This window comes from Pyxicephalus adspersus, chromosome 12 (assembly GCF_032062135.1).
Source record: "Pyxicephalus adspersus chromosome 12, UCB_Pads_2.0, whole genome shotgun sequence".
NCBI classification, from domain to species: domain Eukaryota; kingdom Metazoa; phylum Chordata; class Amphibia; order Anura; family Pyxicephalidae; genus Pyxicephalus; species Pyxicephalus adspersus.
In genome coordinates this window covers 18046286-18062081 of record NC_092869.1, presented here as the reverse complement: position 1 = coordinate 18062081, position 15796 = coordinate 18046286, and the positions used below count along the sequence as shown (strand labels likewise).

At 38.7% G+C, this 15796-nt stretch overlaps 1 protein-coding gene and 1 long non-coding RNA gene across 2 annotated transcripts in view; one reads left to right on the top strand and one right to left on the bottom strand.

Annotated features, from left to right (window-relative positions):
* LOC140342495 (uncharacterized) overlaps positions 1–15796 on the bottom strand; it is an 82531-nt gene that overhangs the window by 16234 nt on the left and 50501 nt on the right. The window contains exon 3 of the long non-coding RNA XR_011923089.1: positions 698–920. This is a non-coding gene — a long non-coding RNA (uncharacterized lncRNA). The remainder of the gene's footprint in view (positions 1–697; positions 921–15796) is intronic.
* Positions 9806–15796, top strand: part of KATNBL1 (katanin regulatory subunit B1 like 1) — a 21833-nt gene continuing 15842 nt past the window's right edge. The window contains exons 1-2 of the mRNA XM_072428722.1: positions 9806–10119; positions 11435–11475. Coding sequence (XP_072284823.1) covers positions 9943–10119; positions 11435–11475 — 218 coding nt within the window. The 5' untranslated portion in view covers positions 9806–9942. The remainder of the gene's footprint in view (positions 10120–11434; positions 11476–15796) is intronic.

Genomic DNA, 15796 nt, shown 5'->3' with positions numbered 1-15796 from the left:
TTTCTTTGTTCTCCCCACCTCCACACCCTAGGATGTTTATGTTATGTGCTATGTTATGTGCTTTGTTATGGTTTAGGAATGGTATTTCCCTTTTGTGTATTTCCTTTTTCCCTTCTGTACCCTGTTAAAAATCTTTCAATAAAAATACAATTTCAAAAAAAAAAAAAAAAAAAGATCCTGGGAGATTGTAGAGAGGATCACATAAAAACAAACCAAAAACAATACAAATAACAACTACATTTTTCAAACAACTGTTTTTAAAATAAACACATTTTTGAAAAGGTCACATTAAAATATAGAGAACACACAGACACTACTAAATTTACATGACAAAAAAAAAAAACACAAACACATGTAAACCCACACTTCCCTATAAAGCCAAAATAGTTAAAAAATGACCCAAGAAATGTTCCATTCAAAAAATACTTACCAAACCAATATGCAATTTGAACCTATCAAGGGTGGAAAACTGGATTAGAAAATATTTATGCAGAACAAACATTTAAAGGTGGTAAAAAAGACATATTATTGCAATGAAACAACATGGCTACAAACACATTAATAACATAGCATTAACATTGACTTCCTAATTGCAAAATGGACATTGAAACATTCAAGGTTTAAAAAACAAAAGCAGCTATTGTGCTAAATGGTAGGCAAAGTATGAAATGTAGCAACATAGATTAGGATAACAAACCAAACAAATTGATGCTTGAGCTGTCATCAGGGTTTTGCCTGTTCATCCGTGCAGCACTAGAGGTGAATGGGAACAAGCATCATCAGGGTTTCCCTCTGCTCAGCCAATCACGGACCACTAGAGGTGAATAAGGAGCCTTGTCCTCATTTAACCCCTAGTGCCTGGGGATCCCACACTGTCAGTAGTCCCACGACTTTGAATCATCCTTTTATTGTAAGATAACCTATAAAAAAAAAAAAAAAGGGTAAAAGTTACACTAAACACACACATTTAATAAATTACTTTAACAATAAAGCCTCCTCTTTTTTTTACACAATTTTTTTTCCCTTTCAGGGAATGAGTAAGGGTTTTTATGTACCCCTGTACTCATTCCCCAGGGTGGGGTGGCGGAGATCTGGGTGTCTCTTTATTAAAGGGGCTTCCAGATTCCAAAGTCCTGCTAAAAACACTTAAAAAAGCTCCTATTGTTTTCAATGGAACCTTTTTTAAAAGCTTACAATCGCTTGTAAAAGTGGCTAAAAACACGTATAAACATGGCAGAAATGTTTACATGTGTTTTTAAAACAGTTCGTTTGGACCAAGCCTAAATATGAAAAGACATATATATATATATATATATATATATATAAAGATAAAAGCAAAGATAAACATGGGTGGATGATTTAGTCCGCTGGCAAGAGCAAGGTCTGGCCTGCCTGAATTCGCAGGGATTAATCACCAGGCAGATCCTCGGGTCAGGTATGTACACAGCTGATATCAGATAACTCCTTCCGAACCTCAAAACAATATGTAATTTAAAAATATATTGTTTTCTAAGCTAATATATATGTTTGACACATTTGAACACATCATACATGTTTATTTAGGGCTAACTGGAAGATGTGTGCCATTTGAAAGAATGATATTTTAGGGAAAGATTGACTTTTAATGCAAGCTCGCTAGTAGCACGCTGCCAGAGATACGTGCCTCGAAGCGTACAATCATTTCAGTTGATAAGCGGCTGAAAATCCATTGATTAACCGGTTTAAGGGGGGCCGATGCTGGATCATGAATACACCTGCGCGAGCGAACTTCCGATTTTGCTTGATGAATCAGGCTCCCTGAGTTATCAGACTGGGGAGGAGATGGAATAGAGCCTGCAAGGAGATTGCAGGGTGAATAATACATTTACCAGATAATTGAGAACCATATGAGTACAATAAACAATGTGGCAAACAGTCCATGAGAGCCAGTTTTGTAATATGGGTTGTAGTGAGGCTTATAAGCTTGTTGAGTTCCAGGAGTGGGGTATGATGAGTCAGTCACAGAGATGACTTATTGAAACAGCAGTTCAGAATGGCAGCAGTAAAGGTTGTGTTGGAGTACAGGTTGATGAATCAGTCCAAAGGCAGGAGCTGGGAGTTGCAGATTGTAATTGTATGTCCAATTTTGTTCCAATTCCTGGTTCAATGCAGGTTACATACGATAGAGACTGTAGGTTTGTTCTTAAGTTGAATTTGTATGTAAGTCGGAACATGTACAATATTTTATTAAATGCAATTAGGATAGATGTTTGTCTCAACATAATATTAGGCAGCATGGTGTCAGTTACTGTATAAAATTCTCACTGTCAGTTAATCACAAACAAAGAAAAAAACTTTATGGAGCCAAGATATTCATTAACTTCTGGAGCAAGCTGTACTTTGATATGCAAAAAGAAACAGCTGCAGAGTTTGTCTTGGTAATTAAACAGTTACAAGAGCTTGCCGAAAAGCTGTGTTTAGCAAAAGATTTCTTCTGCAAGGCCTGTAACCCCCCCCCAAGCCTCTGTTCTGCACACAAGTGAGCAGGGAAGCCCAGTATGTCGGATGTCCTTAACTCAGGGACTACTTGTATACAGTATATGAAACTGTTATTATATATTTACTTAACTGTGTGCAGTGTTCTCCCCAGAAATTTTTTTCAGCCGGGTGGTAGGAAGCTCTACTAGGGTGGTAAAAAAGGGGGTGTGGCAAAACACGGCAAATTTAGTGCTCCCAGTTGTTTATGTCATGGGTATCCAGTAACCTCTTATTGTTTTAGTGTTCTACCTTCTTCCAATTATTTGTTACAACTTTGTAATGCCTGCCCCGTTAGTATATCCAATTTTTCTATTCTATGTACACAGGTCATAAGTGGTGGGCACCTAGGATTGGTAACAGGCTGTAAGTGCTGGGCACCTAGGATTGGGTGTACCTATATTTTTGGTTTCTTACACCTCCCCATTCCCCAATTAAAGTTCAGAATGTTAGATAAGTGGACAGGAATGTGTAACAGGGAAGGGAGGCCCATTTTGATGGGCAGAGTGTTTTATGTTCTAATGATGCTGTAGTAATGAGATTGTAAGGGGAGAATGTGCCCGACACTTGCACCTATATTTTCAGTTTTGTACCCCCCACCTAGGAGAAATTGGTGTACAAAGAAGAGAAGCACACAGTAGTTTTATAGGTATAGATTTATGACAGGTAGGTATATATTTAGGGGCCCCACCCCAATGCTCCTTGCTATGTTAGTGGCTCTGGGGTCCCCAATTTGCATTTTCAATTTAGGACTCCTAGTTGCACTTTCCTCTGAAACAGCAAAACCAAAGTTCAATTTTCATAACTTTTTACATTTGTGACCCCCATATCTTGAAATTCTTCACAGCTGGGGGGCTGAAATTGTAATAATTAGTATCTATGAGGGTCCACTGTACACCCTGAAAATTACAGGTCATTGTGACATACAGTTTAGGAGATATGGAGGTTTGTACATAGAGCTGTGAGGATGCAGAATGACACGCAGAGCTAGAGGTGGATACATTTCACAGGCAGAGCTCGTGCTATGAGATGGGGGCAGGGCTGCCTGTGTCTCCTTCACATGAAGGCTGAACTGTGTATGCTCACCTCTCATCTGCAGCAGCAATGCTCTCAACGGATGACACAGAGCACAGAGCAGCCTCACTGAGATCCGTGCATCCAAGGATGAGAGCTGCCGAGAGCTGGGCGGGGTATTCAAATCAGCCGGGCGGAGCAACCGGCTAAAAACTTCTGGGGAGAACTATGTGTGTGGATGTTAACATTTTTATGCTTTGTGTTATATGACTGCTTTTCATAACCTTTGTCAGACTTTGGTTTACTGGTTTTCAAATGGTCACAGAAATAAGATTTAAATAGAAAATGTAATATATTATTGTGTTGTATGTTTTCCTGCCCAACCTTTAAATGTAGAAATACATTTGCGCCGATCTAGTGACATTGTTTTAATCTATAGAAAGTATAGGATAAGCTCTTAATTAGGGAAAATATTGGCAATTAAGTATTAAAAATGAATCTGCTGCTTTTTGGGCATGCCATTGCCTTCTGGATGGGTGCATGCAATAAAATATGCAGGGACGGTCCTGCCCACTGAAAACACACTGCACAATCCACCATCTCATGACCCAGTGGCTTATAAACCACTTGCATTCCAGCCTTCCGATCCCTGATTATACAGAAGCCAAATTAATGCTGATTCAAAAACATACTACTTTGCCTTGGCTGATGAGGATGCAATTTTGACTCTGCCTAATCTCTCACTGATCCTTCTCTGACACTCTGACCATGAGATCTGTTTACCTCTTGAATCTCTATTATGGCTCCCTGATAACCATGTATGTCTTTAGACCTTGATTTGCTCTTGTTGTTTGGTTTAGTGACCTTTAAGCTACGTACACACTTCCAATTATTATCGTTGGAAAACGAACAGCGAACGATCCTGCACGATATTTACTATTATTTAAAAGGTTTAAAACAATAAGGATTTATACACATGTGCAAAGAAAGAAGTATACACAGAAAGTTCTCCAATAACTGTATGTGACTAAAACAAGTACTGCCAGAATATATTGTATACTTTATTTCCTTAATATGTATGTGTGTGTTGTGGGCTGGGTTCTAAATGTTTATAAATAGACAGAGCGGTCAATAAGAAGTTACAGGGGCTGTTGGCAGCCCAGTAGACTCAGATCTAGCGCTTAAGTGACACATTGTATTGACCGCTGTTCACTTGGCAGCTACATTAAATCTTATTTAGGGATGTGAGACCCACAAACAGTAATTCTAACCTCCCAGAAAGATAGGTTATGGCGTGCAAAGAGGAAAAAAAGCTGTGAAACTCAGAAAACTGACTCTTTACAAGCACTTACGGTACATTTGCTAGCTTAGTTCAGGGGCACAATGCAAGTTGGTAAAATTGTTAATGGAAGGGAAAATGCTGCACTCTTTTTAGAGTGTTATAATTAGGAGACTGCTTTGCTTTTCAGAAAGGAAACAAAATACTCCTGACCATTTTTTTTTAAAAAAGCAAACCTATTTTTATAGTTGATTACATCTTTCTAAAATTGTTTATTAAAGGCAGCATATCTTATTTATTCGCCAGGCTCTCATGTCTAGGTACACATTCTCTAACCATTGTGGAGGCAGCTCCTCCTTGGGTTAAGCCTACATTTGCTGCTGATTAAGTATGTCTGCAGTTCAGAACAGTTAAGAGTAAATGAACATTTTTTTTTAAAGCTGGAAATCTGCAATGTAATATTAAAGCTGAACTCTGGCAAATACAAACATTTATCCTTGCAGGTCTTGTATGTGCATTGTATCTAGGAGGTGATAGGTTCAGAGATAAACTTTCCCTAACCCCCTCTCCTTCAGCAGCCAGTGTTCTTTGCTGCCCAACTCTCCAGAATGTGTATTTGGTCTTGGCCATGTCCACTATGCAGGGCTGCTAGTTCTTCATTATATAGAATGGCATTAGTGCTTTGACCGGCTGAGCAGTAAGAGCAGGTTCAGTTCTACCTCTAAATCGTACAACTGGCACTGGCAGCCACTCGCACTTAAAGAACCGGTGCCTTACAGCTGGTGGCAGTAAGTAGTACTAGTACCACTGCTGTTGCTATGTAGGCAAATAAATAGGATCTCCCAAGAGGCAGCGGTTCCTAGTGGGAGAAAGAGGTAAATGTACTGCAACCTCATCATAGGTGTGAACCTAGTCTAAACCTTTAGAACAGTCTGTGGGGGATAGATAGGTCTTATAAAGCAAGGTGTAGAGCATGTTTATATATAATTTTAGATGCATATATATATATATATATAATTTTATTTTTGGTTTTGCATGTACTTTAACAATCCCAAATGTACTTACAGCATACATTTGCATGTTTTTTTTCTCTGTAGTAGTAGACTAGCTGCATAAATGTAGGTTCTACAACAAGAGATACGAGAGATACTGGCACCACAGCAAAATCCTAAGGCACTGCTCTGGCTGGATGCACTGGCAAATAGGTTATAAAAAAAATGAATAATTCTGGGCTATAACAGTCTCAATCATCTCTCAGCACATTATAAGAAATGATTGATGACGAGGAGGAGGATCAGGAACAAGAGGAAGGTCTCCAAACATCTGTTTCCTTTTAAGGATATGGCGGGCTTATTACAAATAATCTATACCAGAAAACAGAAAAGCTAGAACATTCTAGGAGTAGCATATTAATAATATTATTAAACAGGATTTTTAAAGCGCTGTACATTAAATAGGGCCAACAGGCTACAACCGTACTGCTTTAAGCATATTTACAACCAAGATAATTATAAGTTGCACTAAATGTTTAGTTATGTCTTGTTGTTTTGAAGTTTAAGAGGACAAATTTAAGACATCATACGGCATGTAACACATGGGTGAATTCATACTATTTGAATGTAGTTCACTAGAGGAACCCTGTAAGGCAAAAAGGTTTTGCCTTAACGTATACTTTAGAAGGTCTAAAAATACCCTTGGTGATAAGAGTCCTATTCTGAGTCCCTACACCACCTTGACAGTAAACATAGTTTTTAAGTTTCAGTTGATCTAGTGTATGCATGTCCAAAGTCGGGCCCGCAGGCCAATAGCGGCCCGTGTTTAGGTTTTCACCAGCCTACAGCCTCTGTCATCAAATCAATAGTATGTGGCCCATGTGTGTGCATAGGGAATCTCCTACAGTTGTCTAAAGTTGTAGTGGGCCTGTGTTGTGCGGGACCCACACGGCCACGCTCACTCTGATCCCAGGAGTCCGGTGTCAGTGAGGGCTTCATGCAGAGCATGTTCTTGGAATCAGTTGGGATGGTCCATGCAGGTCTTGCACAGTACACGCTTACTACAAACGTACAAGATTACCTGTACACAGCCCCCCCCCCGCCCCCCCAATTATCTGGTGTAAAACATGAAGAAGAAACAAACCTGGAATCCCCCACATTTAATTCAGTAAAATTATACCTGCCACATCCCAAAATTAACAAATAGTAGAAAAATTTATATATATATAATATATATATATATATATATATATATATAATTTATACACACACACAATTATGTTGCCGAGTAACTAAGTTGTAAAATTCAGCAAGACATGCAAACCATATATGCATGAATCGTCCTCTACGCTTTTCGTGCATCTGGTCCACTTCTTCAGGAGGATATTTGTTGCTACAGTTAAAAACGTTTATTTATCATTTCAAAATTGCATAGAAATAATAAAAATTCAATCATATAATAACAAAATCCCCAAAAAATTAAATGTAAACAATTTTATTACTTACATTCAAAATCTTTAAAAAATCTCCCCTCCTGAAGAAGTGGACCAGATCTACAAAATGCGTAGTGGATGATTCATGTGCATGTGGTTTGCATGTCTTGCTGTATTATCGTTTGTTTTTAAAATTTGTATTAAAAAATTTCAATGTTACTGGTAATTTTGATTACAACTGTTAGTTACTCAGCAACATCGTCGTGTGTGAATATTTATGTATATTTACATGTATATTTATAATATACACAAAGAAACTATTATTGTGCTTGGCATGAGAAGAATGGCCAAGCTTCCCAGTCTACGTTTGACCTGACCCCTAAAAAAAAAATGTCAGGGTACAATAAGAAAACCTATGCATACATTTTGAGCTGCAGGATACATTATACCTTTGACAGGTATCTATGCATTACTGATGATTTCTGATGTTTAATAGATGTGTATATATCACTACTTCCCAACATTAATCTACTATATATATCTGTATATATCTACTATATGTGTCTGTCTGTAGACCTGCGACCGCCCTCTTGCTGCGTGACCTTTGTGTGATCCTTTCCAGCTCATTTCTAAAATGGCGACTAACAAAAAAAAGCATTTGCATTTAATGTTACTGGTTCAAAGAATGTCAGACTGAATGGTCAGCCCCCACACATTTTTACCTCACCAAATCTGGCCCTCTGTGCAAAATTTTGGACACCTCTGATCTAGTGGGATTTGTTTTCTACCACATGGAGGCCAGTCATTAAAATTTAAACAAACTAATAACTGGTTTAACTGATTAAGCTTTTTAAAAATGTAAAAGACTTTGGCCCAAGAGAGTGTACAGCCATGATGGTTTTTTTCTTTGCCAGTTTGTCTATGCCAGTCAAGAACCTACTTTGTCAACCAGAATTTACCTACATGTAAAAGAGGCACCAACCTGGGCCTTTAAAATCTGTATCCTGTGCTCTTGTGCTTGCTCACTATTATCCAGTAGACTTATATAGGACATTGTTTCTGCAGTTTGAGTATGTTATCTCTAAGTATATTGAATGTTTATTTGCATGCAAACAAGCACTAGACTCTTATTGGCAGGCCTGTAGACAACACAGGAGGTCAAAGTGTAATATGCATCTGTGAGCAGAATGGTCAACTTGGGCTAGTTAAGGTACCAATGGAGAGTGACTGGAAACCCCCCCCCCAATATTTTTTTAATAAAGATTTAGGCAAACAACTAAAGACAAAGTAAACACAGTAAATGAAGTTGCACATACAGTATCATGTCCAGGTACAGCTCATTGTAAAAATATATAACGGCAACGATGGCTTAGAGCATAGAAAAATCAGACCTAAAGTCATAGAGCACATTTTATCAGTTTCCTGAGTAATAAGTATGTGCATGCAGAGCTTTAGTTGGTGCCAGCTTATATGGAATGGGCCTTAAGGGGTGGCCTTCCGTTGTGCACCTTCCCAGCATTCCTGTCTATTAATCAGACACCAGAAAGAATATTTTGCGCTGATGCAGGGCATGGCAAGAACACATGTAGAAGCAAATCAAGAAGGAACGCAAAAGAAGGGTTGAGTCTATAGGAGGCACTGGGGAGGGAGAACAGGGTCGCACAAATGAGGTGCCAACCACTATTTGTATACACCGGTGCGGAGGCACACTTGGGGAATAACATTTTGAAGTACATTTTAGTTTAATTTTCTAAAAACAAAAAAAAAAAAAAATGCTTCGGAAGAAAATCTGAATAAAGCACCCAAAAAAAATAGAAAAAAAAAAATACACAAGGCAATTTTGGGCAGCACAAAGGCCCGGGGGTTAGCCTTCTGGCCTTTGCAGTGGTAGGTCCCAGGTTCAAATCTCAGCCGGGACTCTATCTGCATTGAGTTTGCAGGTTCTCCACGTTTGCCTTGGTTTCCTCCCTACAAAAACATGCAGTTAGATTACTTAGCTTCCGCCTAAAGGTTAGACCTTAGACTGTATTAAATTGGAACTAAACTAAAAACTGCCACAAAAAACATAAAATACACTTACCTTCGAACCCGCAGGGCAGTCAGATCTATCTCTGGGTGTCCTGCATCGTCCCAGAGCTGGCGTTTTGGACGACGCCAATTTCGTCTCTTTTTCCGGGTTCATCCTATGTCACCCATCCCAGGTGCGAGATCAGGTGACAGAGGATAAAAAAGAAAGTTGCCGATTTCACTGCGCACGCGTGATAATGGCAATTTGAGCATGTGAAAATTCTGAGTTTAGGTACGCTTTAAAGACATATGACTGAGAATAGATTGTGAGACAGTTAGAGACATGAATATGGACTGAAACCTCATTTTATCTTGTAAAATCTCTTTTCCGTTGAGGGACTTAAAAAGTTGGGTAATGGGAAAGAAAAGTCAAGGGCATAGTGAAGAGGAAAAGCTTAAGTACAGTAAAAAAAAAAGAATTGTTTGTTGGTGGATAAGAGAAAGGGTTGGGCTTTCAGCAGTATCTTTCTTTGGCCAGTTTCATGGGTATGGTATTTTCAGAAAAAATTTTCTTAATGTTGAAGAATTTGTCTGGCATGGCAGGTAAGCTGCTGTCAATAATATTGTATTTTTATCAGGACTTGGGTGACTGTAATACAGGATGGATTACAAAACACCAAAACTCTGTATTTGGCACTAATAAATGACCAGTATGCCTATAATTTACAGTCAACTTGTACTATTTGAATATTTTTTTGTTACAGATTCTCTGGACATTATGGCACCAGGGGCCTGCCATGTTAAGAAGTGGCACCTAGATGACAGCAGAACCGATTGCCCAAAAAAGAGGGTTTCTCCTTCACCCAAGCAGAACATGAAGGTGGTATAAATTATTTTGCAGATTTATTCAAAATACATTTATAAAACAAGTTGTTTTAAAAGTGACTCCACTTCAAATAAAAAAACAAAAAGTAAAACTGATGCTTACCTGCAAGAAAGTTTGATGCTTGATATTCTAGAGAGTCAAGCTTGCTGAAGAATTTTAAGTGTGTGTGTGTCTGTGTGTGTTTATTACAAAGCAGGCACTTAAAGTTAAATGCAAATCCAAATCTGAAGTTGGTACTGTTAGGGACTGAAAAAGAAGCACCATTTATATTGGGTAGCAGACCAAAAGCCTAGAATGCATTGTTTTGGAATAAACAACGCAAGTTTTCTGTGATGGGATACTGTGAACCCTTAGTCAGCATGGTAGAGAACTCTTACTGAAGCTAAACCCTGAAATATCAGGTCCCCTATGCCATTGTTGGTGCTGATACATCAGGGCACAGGAAGCGGTGACTGACAAATTGCATTTGGTACCAGGGCATGTTATAAAAGAGTATGAAACCAAATCAAAGCCTGACAGGTTGAAAGATAAGGATAATGTAATTGAAAGATCTAACAATGCAATTTGTATGTAATGTAATTTTAATGATGAGTATAGTGGAGGACAATAGGAGTAAGTATACAATTATTCACTGTTGTCTCCATTGATAGTTCCTCTTCACTTGACATTCAAGCAACAATGACCTGATATAAACCTGCAGTGGATATATCAATTGGAATTTTTTTCCTTTATTAGTGATGTAAAGAGTATTTGGAAAATTAAGGAAATATTAGAATATCTTGTAGAATGTTTGATTTAGAATGTAAAAGACAATTCTACTTTATTTAATATAAAATTGTTTAAGTAAAACGCTGAGACTAAGCAGGTCCTTTATTGCATGGCAGGCAATGTCCCTTTTGTAATAAAATAACCTTACCTGCCTGATGGCAAATGTTTTGGATTTTTTTTTTAACTTGTACGTGCTTCAGCACGGACGCTGCCACTTTCACCTGATCTTGTTCCTGAAGTTGGATCTTGGACCATCTTCGTTGGCTGGCTGGGATGACATATTTTTCATTCAGTCCTGGCATCCACAAGGGTAGCTGGGATGCACTGGGTAACCTGACATCCTACACTGAGCTGTACATGCTCAGCATGTTCTTTACAGGTAAAAGTAAAGTCAGTGATCAGGCATGTAAGTATGGTATATTGTAGAAACAATATTGTCTGTCCCTTATTCTCTCTTTTAATGTTTTATAAGGTTCTTTAGCCAAGCTATCAGGCTTATTTAAATTATCAACTATATTGGATATTTTTTTTAATTTTTCAGGACATTTTTCTACAAGGACAAGGAGAGTCTTTAGGAAACAGGTAAGTGTTAAATACTATAAAAAAAATTATATTACGATCAAATATCTGCTATAAACAATTTTTTTTTAACTTGCAGTTTTCACAAAAAAATTACTTTCTGTGGTTCTATTACTAAGGTTTATTTGTGGTTCAGCTGCTTGTGTTAGTGGGTGATGACCATCTGTTAACCAAATTTCCAAACTGTTAACACTCTACCACACTTGCCCCAACCCCTCTAACTGCTGGTATGAATTTGAAAAATGAAACAAAGACAATTCAAAACTATTTGTACATTTTCCTTGCAAATTGGCAGGAAGTAAGGCTCATAATTCTACCCAGCCTGTTTTTGGGGGGCAGGCCGCCCACCTGCTGTCAATATTCCGCCTGGCACACTTTCACCATTTCTGAACGGATACTGGAGAGGCTGCTTTGCTCACTCCGTTCTCCGCTGATAAGAGCTGATAGCTGATTAGAGCCTGGCAAAGTGAGGAGAGCACAGCACAGCTATAAAGAGATTAGGACACAGGCTTTCCCTCGCCCTCTCGAAGCTGTCCTGAGTCTTTTGGAAAAAAAAAAAAAAGAAACATTGTGCAAACAATGTATCCGCCCAGTGGGTGTAATGTAATGTAATGACGTCATCAGAGCAGTGTGTGTATGTATAAGAGCTGCATGACACATTCCTAAGCCTTATAGCTCTGTGTATAAACCTTTATATCCCCCAAACTGTATGTCATAATGACTTGTAATTTTCAGGGTGCACAGGGAACTGTTATGGTTACCACCGTTCACAATATCATAACCCTAGCTTTTACATATTGCATGATAATAGGGAACAGAATTGTAAAATCCTGTGAAAATACAACATTGGGGTTGCAGTATTAAAAGCAAGTGCGCCTGGGAGTCCTAAATAAAAAAATGCAAATTGGAGACCCCGGGACCACTTACATAGAAAGAAGCATATGGGAAGGGCCCCTAAATTTTTACTTATCTCTCACAAATCTATAACTGTCATACTATTTTACTCCATCTGCTGCTCTTCTTTGAACCCCAATTTCCCTAGCATGGTGGGATGTACAAAGCCAAAAATATAGGTGCGGGGGGGGGGGAATTTTTGATAACCCCCACACACACACTAAAATTTCATTACTATGGCAAACCCACTGCCCTGTTACACATTACTGCTAATTTCTAACACTGGAACCCCAATTTCTCTGGAATGTGGAGGTGTAGGAAACTTAAAATGTGTGGGGAACATCTATGGATAACACCCCATAAAGTTTTATCACAATGGCATTAGAACAAAAAAAACTCTGCCCATCAAAACGAAATTGGGGTTTAGGTACTGGTAGGGTAAGTCATGGGTACCAGGGCAGCGTGTTTTGATGGGCAGACTTAATGTATTGATGCCATGGAGATGAAAGTTTGGGGGGTGTTAGCCACAAGTGTCCCCCACTTGCACCTATGTTTCTGTTTACCTGCATCTCTCTGTTCTAGAGAAATTGGGGTTCAAGGTAGAAAAGCGAACAATTTGATGGGCAGAGGTTTTTTTTTATGTTCTAATGATGCCATGCTAATGAAAGTTTAGGGGTTTATACATCTGTTCCCTACTTGTACCTACATTTTCAGTTTCCTGCACCTCCCCATTCCAGATAAATTGGAATTTAAAGAACAGAAGCAGAAAGGGCAGTAAAGTATTAGCTATAGTTTGGTGAAAGGGCCACCCCAATGCTTCTTACTATGTAAGTGACCCCGGGGGTCCTTAATTTGCATTTTCCATTTTGGGCTCCTAGGTGCACTTTCTTACAAAACAGCAACCCAAATCTTCCAATTTCCACAAGTTTTTAAACGCCTGATCCCCATAATTTGAAATTAAAAAAAAAAGAAATGTTGGTTATCAGTAGCTATGAGAATCCCCTGTGTACCCTAAAAATTTTAGGTAATTACAACCCACAATTTAGGAGATCCAAAGAATTGAACGCAATGAGTTGTTAGGCTGCAGAACATGACAAGCAAACTTTACACACACAGCGATCATACTGCGGGTGGATACATTTCACAGGAAGTTTTTGTCCTACCCTGTCTGTTGTCTGTCCTACCCCCATCTGCAATCACATGCATGATGCTCTTTGTGTTACCTAGGTATAGTGCCAGGAGGTGACATCGGAAGTTAGGCTGAATTCACATTGGCAGTAAGGTTGCATGTGCTGCGTTTACACCTCACATTCTTCTTGCTAGGAACCAATGCTGCTTGAAAAACTGCTAGGCCTGAAAAGCCCACCACTTACCGCCTGTTACCAATCCTGGGTGCCCAGCAGTTGCCAAGAAGTAGTCACTCAGGAGGGGCATTTTTTACTGCCAATGTGAACTAAGCCTAACTTGTTAAGCCACATTGATCACAATATTAAACTACTACAAGGTATTACACTAAAAAAACATGGAACTCTAGGGAGTTGGATTAAAATACACCGCACTGGACTGTTGGGGTATTATACAAAAAATGGAGAAAATTGTACATTCTAACAAGCCAGGCATTAGAAAGTTGGAACAAAGTATAGGGGGCAGGTAGAACACAGACACAATAGCAGGGGTTACTGAATACCTATGGTACAAATACCTAGGAGCTCCAAATTTGCTGTCTATCCCTGCCCACTTTTTTACCACCCGGCTACAGTTTACAGTCTAATTGAGATCCAAACAAATAATTGGGCCATAAAGGCACTAGACAATCATCATCTAATAGAGTATACAAAACGCAAATGGTATCGCATACGCAGGCCATTAACCCGACACCTTTCGTCCGGCTTGGTCTTCCTCAGGGGTGGCAGTATGTCACGCAATTTTCTCTCACAAGCCTGCACAGACCGCGGCTGCCGTCAATTTCTAGACTACTTCTTCACAAGACAACTGGGTTCCCTATATTTTGGGGATTCCTTGCATTTTTCCTCCACTTTTTTCTCATCGTAACTTGCTTGGGGCACTCCCCCTTTTTGCTTCAAAACACAATCCCTCCTCTTCATGGAGAATGTACTGACAAGCATTTGTCTAGAGCAGGGGTCAGCAAACTTTTTGCACTACTAGACTATTTCAGGAGGTCAAGAAGGCACACTAGGCCAAAAGAAACAAGGTGTCCAAAGAAAGGTGCTTTTTTTTTTTTTTTTCCCAACCGTGACTGCAAGCGAGCAGTCTTCTGCTCATCCGCGTTGTGGTCTCTACGTGTGCACGTGCTTGGCATCGAAATGCCCCTTGAGATTCGACCACTTGAAAGTGCTGTTGGTGTCATTGCACACTAAACGCAGGGCTTTGCTTTAATACTTTTATTTTCTGACCTATAAATAGCTTACAAACCAGAAGTTCTGATCTATTTCTGACTTGCCTTGCTGCATGGTTAACCAGGATTTTTAGAAGTGACTTTCCATGTTTCAAGTAATCTGTTCTAGTTTCAGCATTCAAGGTGGAGTTAACTACATAAATATTTCTTACAATTTATTTTTAATACATTTTTGGAAAAGTGAAATATAGCATTAAAAGAAATGTAGCCTGCCATATGCCCTCCTCCTAAGTGAGTAAAATTTTGTGTAAGGTATTTGAAAAGTGTTTGAGTTAAGAAAAACTGAGGGCCTGAAGGGTGTACGGAGGAAATTTTGTGTTCATATCATCTGGAAACTTTACAATTTTGTTAGCTTTTCTCCATGCACTGCCATGTCCTATTTATTACAGACTGAGAATGGTAGAAGCCCTTCCATATGGTAGTAAAAATTATTTGCAAAAACAAAACACTGTTGATTGTTAACTTTTTACAGTTACCAATCTATGCAGTAAATTTGCATTTATTTGAGAAAGTGGTGGAATAAAGTAATTCATTTCAAATACGTAATTATTAAAATCCCATTATGTTGACCCCCAATATGACAAATTAGAAATAAACCAGCTTTATTTCAGTTCGTTTTCAATATTTTCACACTGACCTTAATAATTAAATTGTCCTGTTAAGTTTTATTTAGTTTATTGTTGCTGGTTTAACTTTATTTCTGTTGCAAGTGTATATTGTGATCTGGTGTATTTGTCTAGCCAGTGGCAAAGCAAAGAGTCCGTAGAAAATCTGTCTCTATACTTACAGGATTTTCTCCAGATTTTGTTTTAGGTTCCCAGTTTTTGTTGTTGCCAAGGGAATCCAGTAACCCCTATCAGGTTTCTAGCGCCCCCCCCCCCAAAAAAAAAAATTTGTTCCAAATTTCCAATGATCGCCCTCTTAGTATGCCCCATTTTCCATCATTTTTGTATTTTGCTGCAACTGGTACCTGTATTGTGACCCAACTTTTCAGTAACCAATTTTTGCTCTTTG